A 14,753-nucleotide genomic window follows, 5' to 3' on the forward strand; every position below is an offset into this window, starting at 1 on the left:
AGCGGGGGGGGGGGGGGGGGGGGAGCCTAGAGCCTATTTTATCAAAATACTGATTTAAAAGCTTGCTTTCTTAGGAATTTTTCAAACATATTTCCCATTCAATCTGAAGTTAGCAGGGATGGAGCCAACAGAATTGGAAACACTATTAGGCAGAATGCTTCTTTTTTCTCCCCATATAGCACAACTCTGTGACCAATGCACACAATTGACCTGACTTCTTCCTATAAATATCATTAAGACTTTAGGGTTTCCAAGACTGGGATGTTTGTATAGATAGAAAGAAAATTCAGTTACAATGACCAAAATAACAACAACAACAACAACAACAACAACAACAACAACAACTGAATAGATATATAAATTCATCACTATGAGACTAAAGCAATAAAAAATTTATAAGGTTATTTATAAGGAGAAATCTGTTCAGTGGAAACATTTCTCTTCTTTGATTGTCCAGTATGTTCATTTGTCTGCTCTGAAGCATCTGGTATTAATCATTATTGGAGATGGAATGCCAGTGTAGGGGTTCTATGCTCTCATCTGTAGTTCAGTCCTTATGCACCTTCAAACATTTTGTGATTTTTTGTTCTCTAGGGATGTTAAAACTTTACAGCAATTTTTATTAACAAGGCTTTTTGACATGCTTTATAATATAGGATGAAAAGTGAGAAGTTTTGTTATAGTGTCAGCATAACTTCGTGCGATCCATCAAATGAATCAACACTTTATACACAATTTAATCTTGTATTGCAAAAAACTGCCCTAGAAGTAGTGATTGGAACTAGAGCACACACAGCTCTGTGCCAGTGTGACTGCAAGTACTGCCACAGCTAGCAAAACAAGCTGAGTTAAGGAAGGCAGCTTAGAAGAAGCATCCATCTTCCAGGTTTGTCCCATGTGTGATTGTGAGGATGGTCTTCCAGAAAATGAAATGGCAGAATAAAAGCTGGAAAGCTGATAAGATTCTGTAAAATGGACGCTTCTAAAGACACTCAATTTCTAAAATATTGCCATAATTTTTTAACTTTTTGTTTGTTTGCTTTTGTTAATGAAAGCACTAGGAAAAATGAACCAAGTAAGTACAAAAAAAGTGAATATTATTCAAAGAAACTCTGAGAGAAATTTAAAAATGTCCTGACTCCCTGAGTCCCATCCATAAGCTAATTCGTCAACTGGAGAGCCAAGGAGTGATCAGCAAGACTCATTCACCTTTTAATAGTCCCATATGGCCAGTGCGAAAGTCTAATGGTGAGTGGAGACTAACAGTGGACTATCGTGGCCTGAACGAAGTCACGCCACCACTGAGTGCTGCAGTGCCGGACATGCTAGAACTCCAGTATGAACTGGAATCAAAGGCAGCCAAGTGGTATGCCACAATTGATATCGCTAATGCATTTTTCTCCATCCCTCTAGCAGCACAGTGCAGGCCACAGTTTGCTTTCACTTGGAGGGGAGTCCAATATACTTGGAATCGGCTGCCCCAGGGGTGGAAACACAGCCCTACCATTTGCCATGGACTGATCCAGTCTGCGCTGGAGCAGGGGGAAGCTCCTGAACACCTGCAGTACATCGATGACATCATTGTGTGGGGTGACACTGCAGAAGAAGTTTTCGAGAAAGGGAAGAAAATAGTCCAAATCCTTCTGAAGGCCGGTTTTGCCATAAAACAGAATAAAGTTAAAGGACCTGCACGAGAGATCCAGTTTTTAGGAATTAAATGGCAAGATGGACGTCGTCAAATCCCAATGGATGTGATCAACAAGATAACAGCTATGTCTCCACCAACTAGCAAAAAAGAAACACAAACTTTCCTAGGTGTCGTGGGGTTTTGGAGAATGCATATTCCAAATTACAGTCTGATTGTAAACCCGCTCTACCAAGTAACCCGTAAGAAGAATGCTTTTGAATGGGGCCCTGAGCAACGACAAGCCTTTGAACAAATTAAGCAGGAAATAGTTCATGCAGTAGCCCTCGGGCCAGTCCGAACAGGACCAGATGTAAAGAATGTGCTCTACACCGCAGCCGGAGAGAATGGTCCCACCTGGAGCCTCTGGCAGAAAGAACCTGGGGAAACTCGAGGTCGACCCCTGGGGTTTTGGAGTCGGGGATACAGAGGATCTGAAGCCCGCTATACTCCAACTGAAAAGGAGATATTGGCAGCATATGAAGGAGTTCGATCTGCTTCGGAAGTGGTCGGTACTGAAGCGCAGCTCCTCCTGGCACCCCGACTGCCGGTACTAGGCTGGATGTTCAAAGGAAGGGTCCCCTCTACGCATCATGCAACTGATGCTACATGGAGCAAGTGGGTTGCACTGATTACTCAGCGGGCTCGAATAGGAAACCCCAGTCGCCCAGGAATCTTGGAGGTGATTATGGACTGGCCAGAAGGCAAATACTTTGGGATATCATCAGAGGAGGAGGTGGTTCGTGCTGAAGAAGCCCCCCTGTACAACAAGCTACCGGAAAATGAGAAGAAATATGCCTTGTTCACTGACGGGTCCTGTCGTATTGTGGGAAAGCATCGGAGATGGAAAGCTGCTGTATGGAGTCCTACACGACGAGTTGCAGAAGCTGCTGAGGGAGAAGGTGAATCGAGTCAGTTTGCAGAAGTAAAAGCCATTCAGCTGGCTTTAGATATTGCTGAACGAGAAAAGTGGCCAGTTCTCTATCTCTATACTGATTCATGGATGGTAGCAAATGCCCTGTGGGGGTGGTTACAGCAATGGAAGCAGAACAACTGGCAGCGCAGGGGCAAGCCCATTTGGGCTGCGGCATTGTGGCAAGATATTGCTGCCCGGGTAGAGAACCTGGTTGTAAAGGTACGCCATGTAGATGCTCATGTGCCCAAGAATCGGGCTACTGAAGAACACCAAAACAACCAGCAGGTGGATCAGGCTGCTAAGATTGAAGTGGCTCAGGTGGACCTGGACTGGCAACATAAAGGTGAATTATTTATAGCCCGATGGGCCCATGACACCTCAGGCCATCAAGGTAGAGATGCAACCTACAGATGGGCTCGTGATCGAGGGGTGGACCTGACCATGGACACTATAGCACAGGTTATTCATGACTGTGAAACATGTGCTGCAATCAAGCAAGCCAAACGGTCAAAACCTCTTTGGTATGGAGGACGATGGCTGAAATATAAATATGGAGAGGCCTGGCAGATTGATTACATCACACTCCCTCAAACCCGCAACGGCAAGCGCCACGTACTTACAATGGTGGAAGCAACCACCGGATGGCTGGAAACATATCCTGTGCCCCATGCCACCGCCCGGAACACTATCCTGGGCCTTGAAAAGCAAGTCTTATGGCGACATGGCACCCCAGAGAGAATTGAGTCAGACAACGGGACTCATTTCCGAAACAACCTTATAGACACTTGGGCCAAAGAACATGGTATTGAGTGGGTGTATCACATCCCCTATCATGCACCAGCCTCTGGAAAAGTTGAACGATACAATGGACTGTTGAAGACTACACTGAAAGCAATGGGTGCTGGGACATTCAAAAATTGGGATACACATTTGGCAAAGGCCACCTGGTTAGTCAATACCAGGGGATCTGCCAACCGAGCTGGACCTGCCCAATCAAACCTGTTACGCACTGTAGAAGGGGATAAAGTTCCTGTAGTGCACGTAAGAAACATGCTGGGTAAAACAGTCTGGGCTACTCCTGCCTCAGGAAAAGGCAAACCCATTCGTGGAATTGCTTTTGCTCAGGGACCTGGATGCACTTGGTGGGTAATGCAAAAGAATGGGGAGGTCCGGTGTGTACCTCAAGGGGATTTGATACTGGGTGAGAATAGCCCATGAGTTGAATTGTAGTATGTTAATTATTATGTAATAATGTATGTCATCACTACCATGATTGCTATATATCATAGATGAAAATGGTGATTAATTAGAATGTATTGGACAGAGTGTAACCTGAGCATGACATAAATGGTATGGAATAAGGGGTGGATATCTGTCCTGGTTCCAGTTAGGACAGAGTTAAGTAGCTCATAGTAGCTGGTAGGGTGCTATGTTTTGGATTAGGATGAGAAGAGCGCTGATAACATGCTGATGTTTTAATTGTTGCAGAGCAGTGTTTACACCAGGCCAAGGACTTTTCGGCTTCTTGCTCTGTCCTGCCAGCGAGCAGGCTGGGGGTGCAGCAGGAGCTGGGAGGGGACAGACCCAGGACAGCTGACCCAAACTGGCCAAAGGGGTATTCCATACCATCTGACGTCATGCTAAACAATATATAGGGGTGGCTGGCCGGGGTGGGGGGGCCGGCTGCTCGGGAATAGGCTGGGCATCGGTCAGCGGGTGGTGAGCAATTGCATTGTGCATCACTTGTTTTCTTACACATTATTATTGTTAATACTATTACCATTATCACTATTATTATTATTATTGTTATTATTATTTTCCTGTCTTAATAAACTGTCTTTATCTCAACTCACAGGCTTCACTTTCCCGTTTCTCTCCCCCATCCCAGAGAGGGAGGGGGGAGGGTGAGCGAACGGCTGTGTGGTGTTTAGCTGCCAGCCGGGTTAAACCACAACAAAAAAAAAAAAAATAGTTCCACATACCATATAGAAAGGAGATACTAAGTTCAAGAGACTAAGATAAGAAGTCAAAAAAGAATGGAGAAAGGAAAGGGGAACTTCTTCCCCTGTTAAATACAACTTTCTTTTCCAGTCAATTGTTGTGGTTTAACCCAGCCAGCATCTAAGCACTGCACAGCCGTTTGCTCACCCCTCACCCCCCAGTGGGACAAGGGAGAATGTACAAAGCAAGTGATGCACAATGCTGAACAACACCCAGAATGTCTCCAATAGCAGTCCCTCCCACCTCAGCCAGTCAATCCGTATTAATTGTTCAGCATGGCACCACATGGTGTGGGTCATCTCTTTGGCCAGTTTGGGTCAGCTGTCCTGGTTCTGTCACCTACCATCTCCTCGTGCACCCCCAGAATCCTTGCTGGCAGGGCAACATGAGAAGATGAAAAGTCCTTTACTTAATGTAAGCACTGCTCTGCAACAATTAAAACACTGGTGTTTTATAAACCTTATTCTCATCCTAAATACAAAACACAGCACCATATGAGTTGCTAAGAGGAAAAATAACTGTATCCTAGCTGAAGACAGGACACATTCTTTTTTTATCATTTTTGATTTTTACAAAGTAATTGTTTAAAATATAAATGCAAAGTCTAATTTGTATAATTCACTTATAAAACCTCAGCGTCTTGCCTCTGTGTCTCAGACTCATGCTCACTCTGCTTGTTGCTCTGGCAGTATCTTTGGAACTGAAAAACCTTTAGCAATTTCATGCAAAATGAGACTCATTTAAGAGGATAGATTAGGAACAGAAAGAGGCATCTGGGTTTGACCTTCTGTTGACAAAGAGGAAATTGATCGTATGTTGCGTTCTCAATACTACAGGGAAGTCTAAAGAAACTAGACTTCCATGGACAAACTGAGAATGATATTTCATAGATTATTTTCCACAAGAGAAAATAAGTGTAAATTAGATAAAGATAAATTAGAACACAGATCTAGTCTGAAATCTGGGCTTTATTCTTGTCATCGGCTAAATCTAGAAAGAGCTCTCTGAAGTTGTCATCAGATTTATGAACTGATATCTCCAACAGAAAATGGCACTGTCTGCACCAGACTGGCCTCTGAATTAGCTACTACTGGACAGGAAAGAAATCCTATAATTATTGTTTTCTGAAATCTACCCTCATTAGCTACATGTTCAGTGGTTGGTAAATAAAAGAGTAGAAATTATTAAGAAATGCATAGAGGCATGCAAATGCAAATGCACAACCTCTCTCAGCAACCTGTGCCACTACTTGATCACCCTCACAATTAAAAAATAAATAAAAATAAAAACTTTATTTAAATGGAATATCCTGTTTTTCATTTTGTGCCCATGGGCCCTTGTGCCAGTTTGTTTGTTTGTTTTTTTGTTTTGTTTTGTGTTTTTTTTTTTTTTTTAGTGCAGACTTCACAGTTTCTTTACAGGAATGTTAAATAGAGCAACAGCCGTTAGTGCCAGCTTCCTCATCACTGGATTTTTCCCCTTTTATCTGAATGAAATCCAGTCCTTAAAATCTTCCCATCCATCAAAATTCATATACCAGGTCTGTAGCTGGTATTTATTTTTACACAATGGAAAGACAACTTCCCCAAAACATGATACAGCATCCTGAAATACAATTTAAACACATGCTCAGCCAGAAAAAATAAATGTTTATTGGAAGAAAGCTTTGTGCACTTTATTAAAAGGAAAGATAAAACAGAATCATAGAATCACAGAGGGATTGAGGTTGGAAGGCATCTCAAGAGATTGTCTAGTAAAAACTCCTGTTTAAGCAAGATCAAATGGAGCTGTTTGCCAAGGACTTTGTTGAGCTGGTTTTTGAATATCTCCAAGCATGGAGACACTACAACCTCTCTCAGCAACCTGTGCCACTACTTGATCACCCTCACAATTAAAAAATAAATAAAAATAAAAACTTTATTTAAATGGAATATCCTGTTTTTCATTTTGTGCCCATGGGCCCTCGTGCCAGTGGCCACCACTGAGAAAAGTCTGGCTATGTCTTTTTTACTACCCCCTAGCAGATATTTAGACAGATGCCTGAGCCTTCTCTTCTCCAGGTTGAAGAATCCCAGCTCTCCCAGTCTTTCCTCATATGTGAGATGCTCCATTCCCTTTAAGCACCTTGCAGCCCTTCACTGGACTTGTTCCAGTATGTATGTTCCTTCCTGTCTGGTACTGAGAAGCCCAGATCTGACTCACCAATGTGGAGCAGGGGGGAAGGATCATTTTCAATGATGTTCTTCCGAATGCAGCCCTGGAGGCTGTTGGCTTTCTTTTCTGCAAAGAAACATTCCTTGCCCATGTTCAACCTTATGTTCACCAGGACACCTAAAACCTGTTTTGCAGGGCTGTTTTTATGCTGGTTGGCCACAGCCTGTACTGGAGTGGGGGATCATGTCCTCCATGTGCAGGATTTGGCATTTCTCTTTGTTGAATTTCATGAAACTCATGAAGTTCAGATTGAGAAGAGGCAGTTTAACAAAACAGTTATTCACCATGCACAGAAACTACTCTTCTGTTTATCTTCTGTTATATATCCCTATGGTTAACAAGATGATAGCAAATTTAAGAGCAATTTTCTGTTGATTTTTATTTGAGGTCATCAAGATCAGGAGGGAGGGTGTGAAGAGAGTGGGACAAAAAAAAGAGAAATATGAATGATCAAAAGGATTGTAGAGAGAATATATATTTCCTTGGTGGGCCTTGAGTTATCATTTTTTGATTATGGCAGTTGTGAAGTTTGAAAGATGTTTATGAATATACAATGATCAAATACCTTGTCAGTTAAACTTTTCAACTTCCCTGTTTTAAAAGAAAGCACCATAGAATACTAATCTAATCGTCCTATTTTTTTAATTATTTTTTTTTTTAGCCTAATCAGGTGGTGTGCAAAGAGTCCAAGAAGGTAAACAATTTGCATCAAAAATACCAATATGAAAAGACATATCCCAGTCTTCAGTCTCAAAGGGAGAAAGAAGTGGAGGAAAGATTTTCTGTTAAGGTGCCTTGATGAGATGTAATTGCAATTCTCTCACCAACAAAGGGCTCATTTTATATTTTAGAATGTTTTTGTATTTGTTCTTAATGCGAAGAAAGAAGAAAGCAAATTACTGTTGGCAGTTCTCATACCAATACAGCTTTTTACCTTAAATTCCTTTGATGTATAAAGTTATAACTCCACTCGAAACTTCTTCTGTAAGACTGTTATTCAGCTGTCTTGAAATGGTCCATCAGTCACTCACACTAGACCTCTAGCTCTTCCAGTCTCAGATTATATGATGTAGGGGCAGTATTTTCATTGAATCACTTTAAGGTTGGGCAAAAAAATGGAATTTCAAGAAAAAGGGGAAAGAGGTAAGGATGTTTTACCTTTTTGAGTCTAACTGTGCATCTCACCTAATTTCTAAACAAGTACTACTTTATTCATCTATTTCTGGATGCTTTAATTTGTTTTCTCAAATCATGTCTGCTTGCTACTCATTTGTTTCACATTCACTACTTCTTCTTTCACTGCATTTCCCTGTTGGCTCAATTTTTCCTCTGCAGTGCAGACTGAAATCTGTGATTTCCATCACCTCTGATAGTTTTCTTTCCTCTACCATTTCACTCTCATTGATTCTAAGCTCTTTAGTAGCATTTGTCCATGCTTTTCTGTTATTTTATGTGATACCTTGGGAATGGATGTTCAAAATATGGATATCCAAAATATCTGCAATCCAGGTTATTTGCTATTTTTATTTTTAAGAATCTAATACTAGATTTGGGTATAAAAGTAAGTTAATAATGTTCAGTTGTCCTGTTTCTATTTCCTTCTTTCTTTCTGACTGTATGTTGTGATGACTCTAAAGTTCCCCAAAGTATTTGGTCCTCTCACAGTTTCCTCCATCTGTAATTCTCTTTGTTTTCCTTCAGCTTCTCTAGTGATTTCCAAAATGTGTTATTCCCAAGACTGCCCTTCTCACTATACAGTTCTGTGGAGTGGAGGGGAAAGAAGGCTATATTATAGGCCTGTTTCTTTGCTTCAGACCTGACCCCCTTCTGTCTACATGAGCTATCACTCCAAAAATTATCCTCTTGGATATCCAGCTGTCTTACCATAAGCAGTCTGAACATTTATCTTTCTCTCCACTGGCCTTCTTGCCTTTCTTCTTTCTTGATCACTTTTGACAGCACTTTCACCTTGCCATTGGCAGATAACCTTGCCATTTTCTTCTCTTGGCCCTCTTCCTACAACTTTACACCAAAACTTTTTCTAAATCTTAACTCTTCTAAAATATCTGTATTTGAAATACAGTTATAAAATAATATAAAGTAATGTAGCAAAGGAGCTCTTTCTAACACACTATTTTAGTTACAGTCACCATCTTGCAGCCTTCCTCTAATGACCTCCCTTCTACTAGTTCTGCACTAAAAATAACTTGCCTTTACTTAGCTTTATCTTACTCCTACTCCTTGGCTCCATCCCCCAACTGCTGCCACATCAGCTCCTGTTGCTGGTCAGCCAGCTCCATCCTACACTTACAAAGTTTTTAGGCAAACACTTTTGAGCTACCCACAGGTGTCCACAAAATTACATTGTTGCTGTCTTTCAAATCATTCCTTGAAACTCTCCTTCGCAATGACGTTTACAAGAAACAAACTCGGCAACAGTTAGGTGCCTGGTAAACACATACAGTTACCTCCTATCCTTTCTATATTATCTGCTCATTGCACCTCCCAGCTGCTTTTTACGTCCACTCAGTGCCTCACACCAGAAAGAGATGACTTTAGGAAAGACTCTTGGCTTCTGGCTTTTGGTTACTGCAGTAACTAATGGAAGTTGAACTTTGCCATAACAGGAAACCCTAGATGCTATCAGACTTACTGTACATGGGATATCACTGCATATAGAAGCACAGTATACATGTTCTGTCAATAATCTGAGTTGCTCTATGAAAACCTGACAGGACCTGGACACAGAGCACCTTGCAGTCAAAATGTAGGTCAAATGTCTGCTGGTGGAAAGAATATATTCCAAAAACTTTCAGCATTTTTTACCACAATCTTTTTTTCTATTTTGTTCCTTTAGGTAATATGCTAATAGGCAATATTAGCATTTTGGTAAGTGTAATATTTCCAATTTTATGAAAAAATAAAAAAAAAAAATCTGTGAATTAATAATGATATAGCTTCAATGATACAAAAGCTCACCTTCCTGACTGAGGAAAAAAAAAGCCCCTTGAAGATTACTAACTTATATAAGACAGTCAGCATGCTGGCAACCTGAGGCGTGGAAGATGGACATTTATATATGGGCACAACAATTCTGTCAGAAGATAAAGATATTCTGACACCAGCCTCTTAGAAACTCTTCCTTGATGTGAAAAATAATGAAGTAGTTTAAGGTGATATGAAATTCTTCAGCCATATGGTCAAACAAATACAGCAAGATAACACACTGGCTCTGACCACAACTGGGTTGCAAACCTAGATTTTAATAGTGACATATATCTGCAGGAGATCCAGTTGTGTCAGAGAATAGTCCTGTAAATACTATTTTAACCAGAATATTATATCTCATCACATTTGAAACATTAACTATGGCAAGCATCTCCATCATGCAAAAAAAATACAATATATTTTCTAATTTGGTTTCTTGTGGTTTTGTTGTTGTTATTGTTTGTTTTGTTTTGTTTGTTTGTTTAATATGAATTCAGGCATAGGAGATAATGAAAGTTTGGGAGATAGAAATTCAAGGTTAGATATAATTCAAACTACAATGGACGTGGTATCTGAAATCCCTCATTTAAGATTTTAAGAGGCTTAGATAACACAGTAACATGTGACATATCCATGTGATAATTAGGAATGTGACAAGCCAAGCTGAAGACCTGGAAACAAGTTCATATTAGAAAATATAATGTTGGTTCTGATTCATGAAGAATAACTAGAGAAGTGAAATACTATCTTCTTTAAAAGATTATAGATGGGCCAGGCATAGAAGTTTGAAATGCATTTACAGTATGTCATGGCTTGTCAGATTTTTTCTTATGAATATCAATTATAAAACATCTCAAACAATAGGGGAAAGTCTCAGTATAAAGAAATGCTTTAAGAGACATCTAAATCAAAATCTAGCCTGCAGTGGTCATGAGTCACATTTTGATTTGATGGTTTTGGTAATAAATATGGACTATGTAAAAATTAGGATTTGAGAAGTTAGGATAGGGAGAATAACAATTACTTCTAACATTCTTTTACTTCTTTGCTTTTTGTAAAATGATGTAACTATATAAAACATTAAGTTTCTGCTGGGAACTCTAACATTTATCACTAGTGATTGTCACTGTGATGTCACTGATGTCACTAGTAATTGTTGTCACTACTTCAATGAATTCTTCTAGTATTATTTCTACTGTGTCACTTCACCTCCGCTTTTGAACAGTCCAAGAAACATGATTTTATGTGCATGTGAATACAGACACATTAGAAAAATCTACAGAGAATATTGAGAAACCACAAGGAAATCCTGAATTGGAGTGAGGTGGGGCTCACTCCTCAGATAGAGCCCAGCAGAATACTTGTGTGATCTGAGTTGCTTCCCTGTGGCAGAAGTAATCTACATGTATCCTTTATTTTAGAAACAAGCATATATAAGCCCAGCTATCCAATGCCACTCATCTGTATGCCACAGGCGATGTATCATGCCTAGAAAGTGGTAGTTTGCAGGTCAAAATGCATCACACAGATATCATTGGCACTATGGGTTCCCAATTCCAGTCAGCTTTTTGGGTCTTGGAGTAAAAGGACTTACAGGCTTTTGTCAAAACATAAGAAACTTTAGAAATCTTCCTTATTTACTAAGCTCCTCCTTGCCTCCTAGAACACTGCAACTAAAATAATTTATAACATTGACATTTCACCATCCATAATTTTCTAACCAATTTCCATGTGCCCTTTGCATTGCACTTACAAATAGTTGCTGGATTAAGTTTGGTTCTTGCCTTCACCTCTAACTATATGAGCAAAACTGTGTTGAGCTGTAATTTGACTCACTGATAATTGCTGACATATGGCATATTGAATAAGAAGGGGAGGGAAAAGTACTCCTGGGGGGTAAGTGATTAGCAATCTAAACATGAGAATTACTGGCATTCCGTAATTTTACATTTTCTTACTGTTCATCTTAAAATCCTGGCTCTCAGAATGTGCTTCTTTTCTGTTTATTTGGAAAAAAAGGTGCAGGAATACTATGGTGAATTATGCTATAATAGAGAAGTCAAAAAACCTCATAAATTCTGCAAGTAAAGCAATCTGCCAGAAATGATCATGCATATTTAAAACTATTTACAAATGGGGCAAAGCATGAGCAGCTGCATCCCATACTTAAAGCTCTCAGATGGAGAACAGATCGTTTACAAATACCAATGAGCATTTCCTGAGAAACTTGCTGTATGCACACAGCGGACACCCGAAGGAGAAACTCCTCATTTACCACTCACACTTCCTCTAATGGGGAGATTATTTGGAAATGAGAAAATAATATATCACCTACACTCTCCTAATCAAAAAGATTTTGTTTGAAATATCCACCCACGAGTAGTCAAATGAAGAGTGCAATAATGTGAAAAGCAGCAGAGCAATTCTTCACTTAATCAAGAGAGTCAATAGCTAGAATATTTTAAGAAATATCTATTTGCTCAGACACTGATGATATTTTTGATGATAGAGTTTAAATGCTAAATAATAGCAGAAACCTTAAAAATACATTTTGAGCAAGACAGCCTTTAAGAGATGGACTGTATCAGTTCAGGAAAGATCAGATTTACTTACATTTGAGCAAGGATGAATGTTTTACCATTATATTCACCACCTGTATATCTGAGTAGACAATAAAATCAATTATTTTATGACATTAAAAAACTGCCCCAGAATTTAAGTTTGTTAGAAACTTTATTTTAGATAGGTTTATCCTCAGTGCTAAGAAAAGGGAATTTCTTCACCTCTTGCAATGCCTTTTAATCTAAATTCTGTCCCTCAGGTTTGATTCGTGCTACATGAAGCTGTCCCTACCCTGTGATATCATAACTCCATATTAACCTTTCCTTTCTGTAGTCTGAGTAAATCAGTAATCTGAGCATGTAGGAGAGGAAAAAGTGAATCTGCAGGTGTGAAGAATGGACTTCCATATTTGCAGGTAGGTTGAAATAAATTTCATTAGCTTTTGGCCAAAGTAGTTTAGAAGAAGAAGCCAATCCAAAACCAAGAAGCTAGCCCTGCAAGGGTGTGGTAATAGGCAAAACTCCTTGCCAGAGAGAGATTTCAGAAAAACCTCAGGCTATGAGTAGACGTTCTGATATGTTACTCATCTGTAAATTCATCAAGGATAAATATCATCAATGAGATATTATATTATATATTTATAAAAAAAAGAGAGAAAAGAAAAAAGAGAAAGAGAGAAAGAGACAGAGAGAGAAAGAAAAAGGAAGGAAGGAAGGAAGGAAGGAAGGAAGGAAGGAAGGAAGGAAGGAAGGAAGGAAGGAAGGAAGGAAGGAAGGAAGGAAGAGAAAAAGAAAGAAAGAAAGAAAGAAAGAAAGAAAGAAAGAAAGAAAGAAAGAAAGAAAGAAAGAAAGAAAGAAAGAAAGAAAGAAAGAAAGAAAGAAAGAAAGAAAGAAAGAAAGAAAGAGAGGGAAAGAGAGAGGGAAAGAGAGAAAGAGAGAAAGAAAGAGAGAGAGAGAAAGAAAGAAAGAAAGAAAGAAAGAAAGAAAGAAAGAAAGAAAGAAAGAAAGAGAAAGAAAGAAGAAAGAAAGAAAGAAAGAAAGAAAGAAAGAAAGAAAGAAAGAAAGAAAGAAAGAAAGAAAGAAAGAAAGAAAGAAAGAGAAACCTAGTCACTTTTCCAAAATCAGATTAGTAAGAGAGAATGTACATTAGGCCAGTTATTGGATGGTGAAATATCTTCTGTCCTGAATATTGAATCAGTTCCTGTGAATGACTACAGAACCAAACAGAACTTACAGAGGAAATGTAAACATATACACATATATATAATCTGTATAATTCCTTAAAAATATTAGAGAAAAATCCACTTCTTCCCTGGAATATTGTAGATGTTTTCGAAATTATTCTGGTTTCCTGGACTAAAATTAACTTTTAATCAAACCATTCCTCAAATTTGCTATTTCCTTATGGAAAACCTGAATCCATTTCTAAGCCTCTAATTAAAAATTTATAATATCTTGGTCTCACAAAGATTTTTGTTTAGTTTCAAAAACAGAATATTGCAAAACCCTTGACCTCCATTTAAAAATGTCCCATTTGGTTTAAAATAGATTTTGCACAGGATTGCAAAAGTTTGGGTTATGTTGCATCCTGTCCCAAGCTACAACAGTGAATGATGGTCATCTTTTCAAGAAAGCACCACCAACTCATGGGGCTTGCAGGAAAAGGTTGTGTCCCACACAAGTTCAAGCAGTGTATCAGTAATATAGTGAAGACACAAAAGAATTAGAGAAGGTGCTAAAGCTTGTTATCTGGTTTGCTGGCTGAGCATATTTCTAGGAATGCATCTGGCAACCTTGTGTTGCAAGATCTACAAGAGGATCTATTCTATGATCTTCCCAGCCACAGGGGTGCAGCTCACCAGCCTGTGAGCTTGGGGTCTTCCTTTCTACCCTGTTTAAAAATGGAAGTGATGTTTCCATTTTTCCAGTCACTGGGGACTTTGGCATAGTTTCAGATATGATGGGGAGAGGCTTGGCAACTACATCAGCCAGTTCCTTCAGGACTTGGCTGTAACACAGTTTGAAATAGATTTGTTTGCCTTTTCAACTGAAAAGCTACATCCAACATATAGAAACATGTGACTATCCCTCTATTGAGCCTTCAGATATAAAACCTGTTTCAGCTTGTTGGGTCGCCTGTGTACAAAAAAGGAAGGTCTGCATCTAATTCACTGTAGAGCAGAACCCACCTCTTTCAACCAGTGACATTCAGAATAAAATACAGAGCAATATTAGCAGGGTGGGAAAGGTAATAAACCAAAACAAAACAACAAAATAAAACATCCTAGATCTACTTAAATAAGAAACTGATAGAAAACAAGATATCTGAAAGGAGATAAAGGCAATGGTAACTCTGACAGTTCTGTCTAAGCCCATGCCAGCTACAGTC

At 39.3% G+C, this 14,753-nt stretch overlaps 1 protein-coding gene across 1 annotated transcript in view; it reads left to right on the plus strand.

The window, feature by feature from the left end:
- Positions 1–1,142: 1,142 nt before the first annotated feature.
- Positions 1,143–14,753, plus strand: part of LOC308190782 (uncharacterized protein) — a 185,518-nt gene continuing 171,907 nt past the window's right edge. The window contains exon 1 of the mRNA XM_080582488.1: positions 1,143–4,319. Within this exon, the coding sequence (XP_080438614.1) occupies positions 1,323–3,818 (2,496 nt within the window). The 5' untranslated portion in view covers positions 1,143–1,322 and the 3' untranslated portion in view covers positions 3,819–4,319. The remainder of the gene's footprint in view (positions 4,320–14,753) is intronic.

This window comes from Anser brachyrhynchus, assembly GCF_964034855.1.
Source record: "Anser brachyrhynchus genome assembly, chromosome: 2".
NCBI lineage: Eukaryota > Metazoa > Chordata > Aves > Anseriformes > Anatidae > Anser > Anser brachyrhynchus.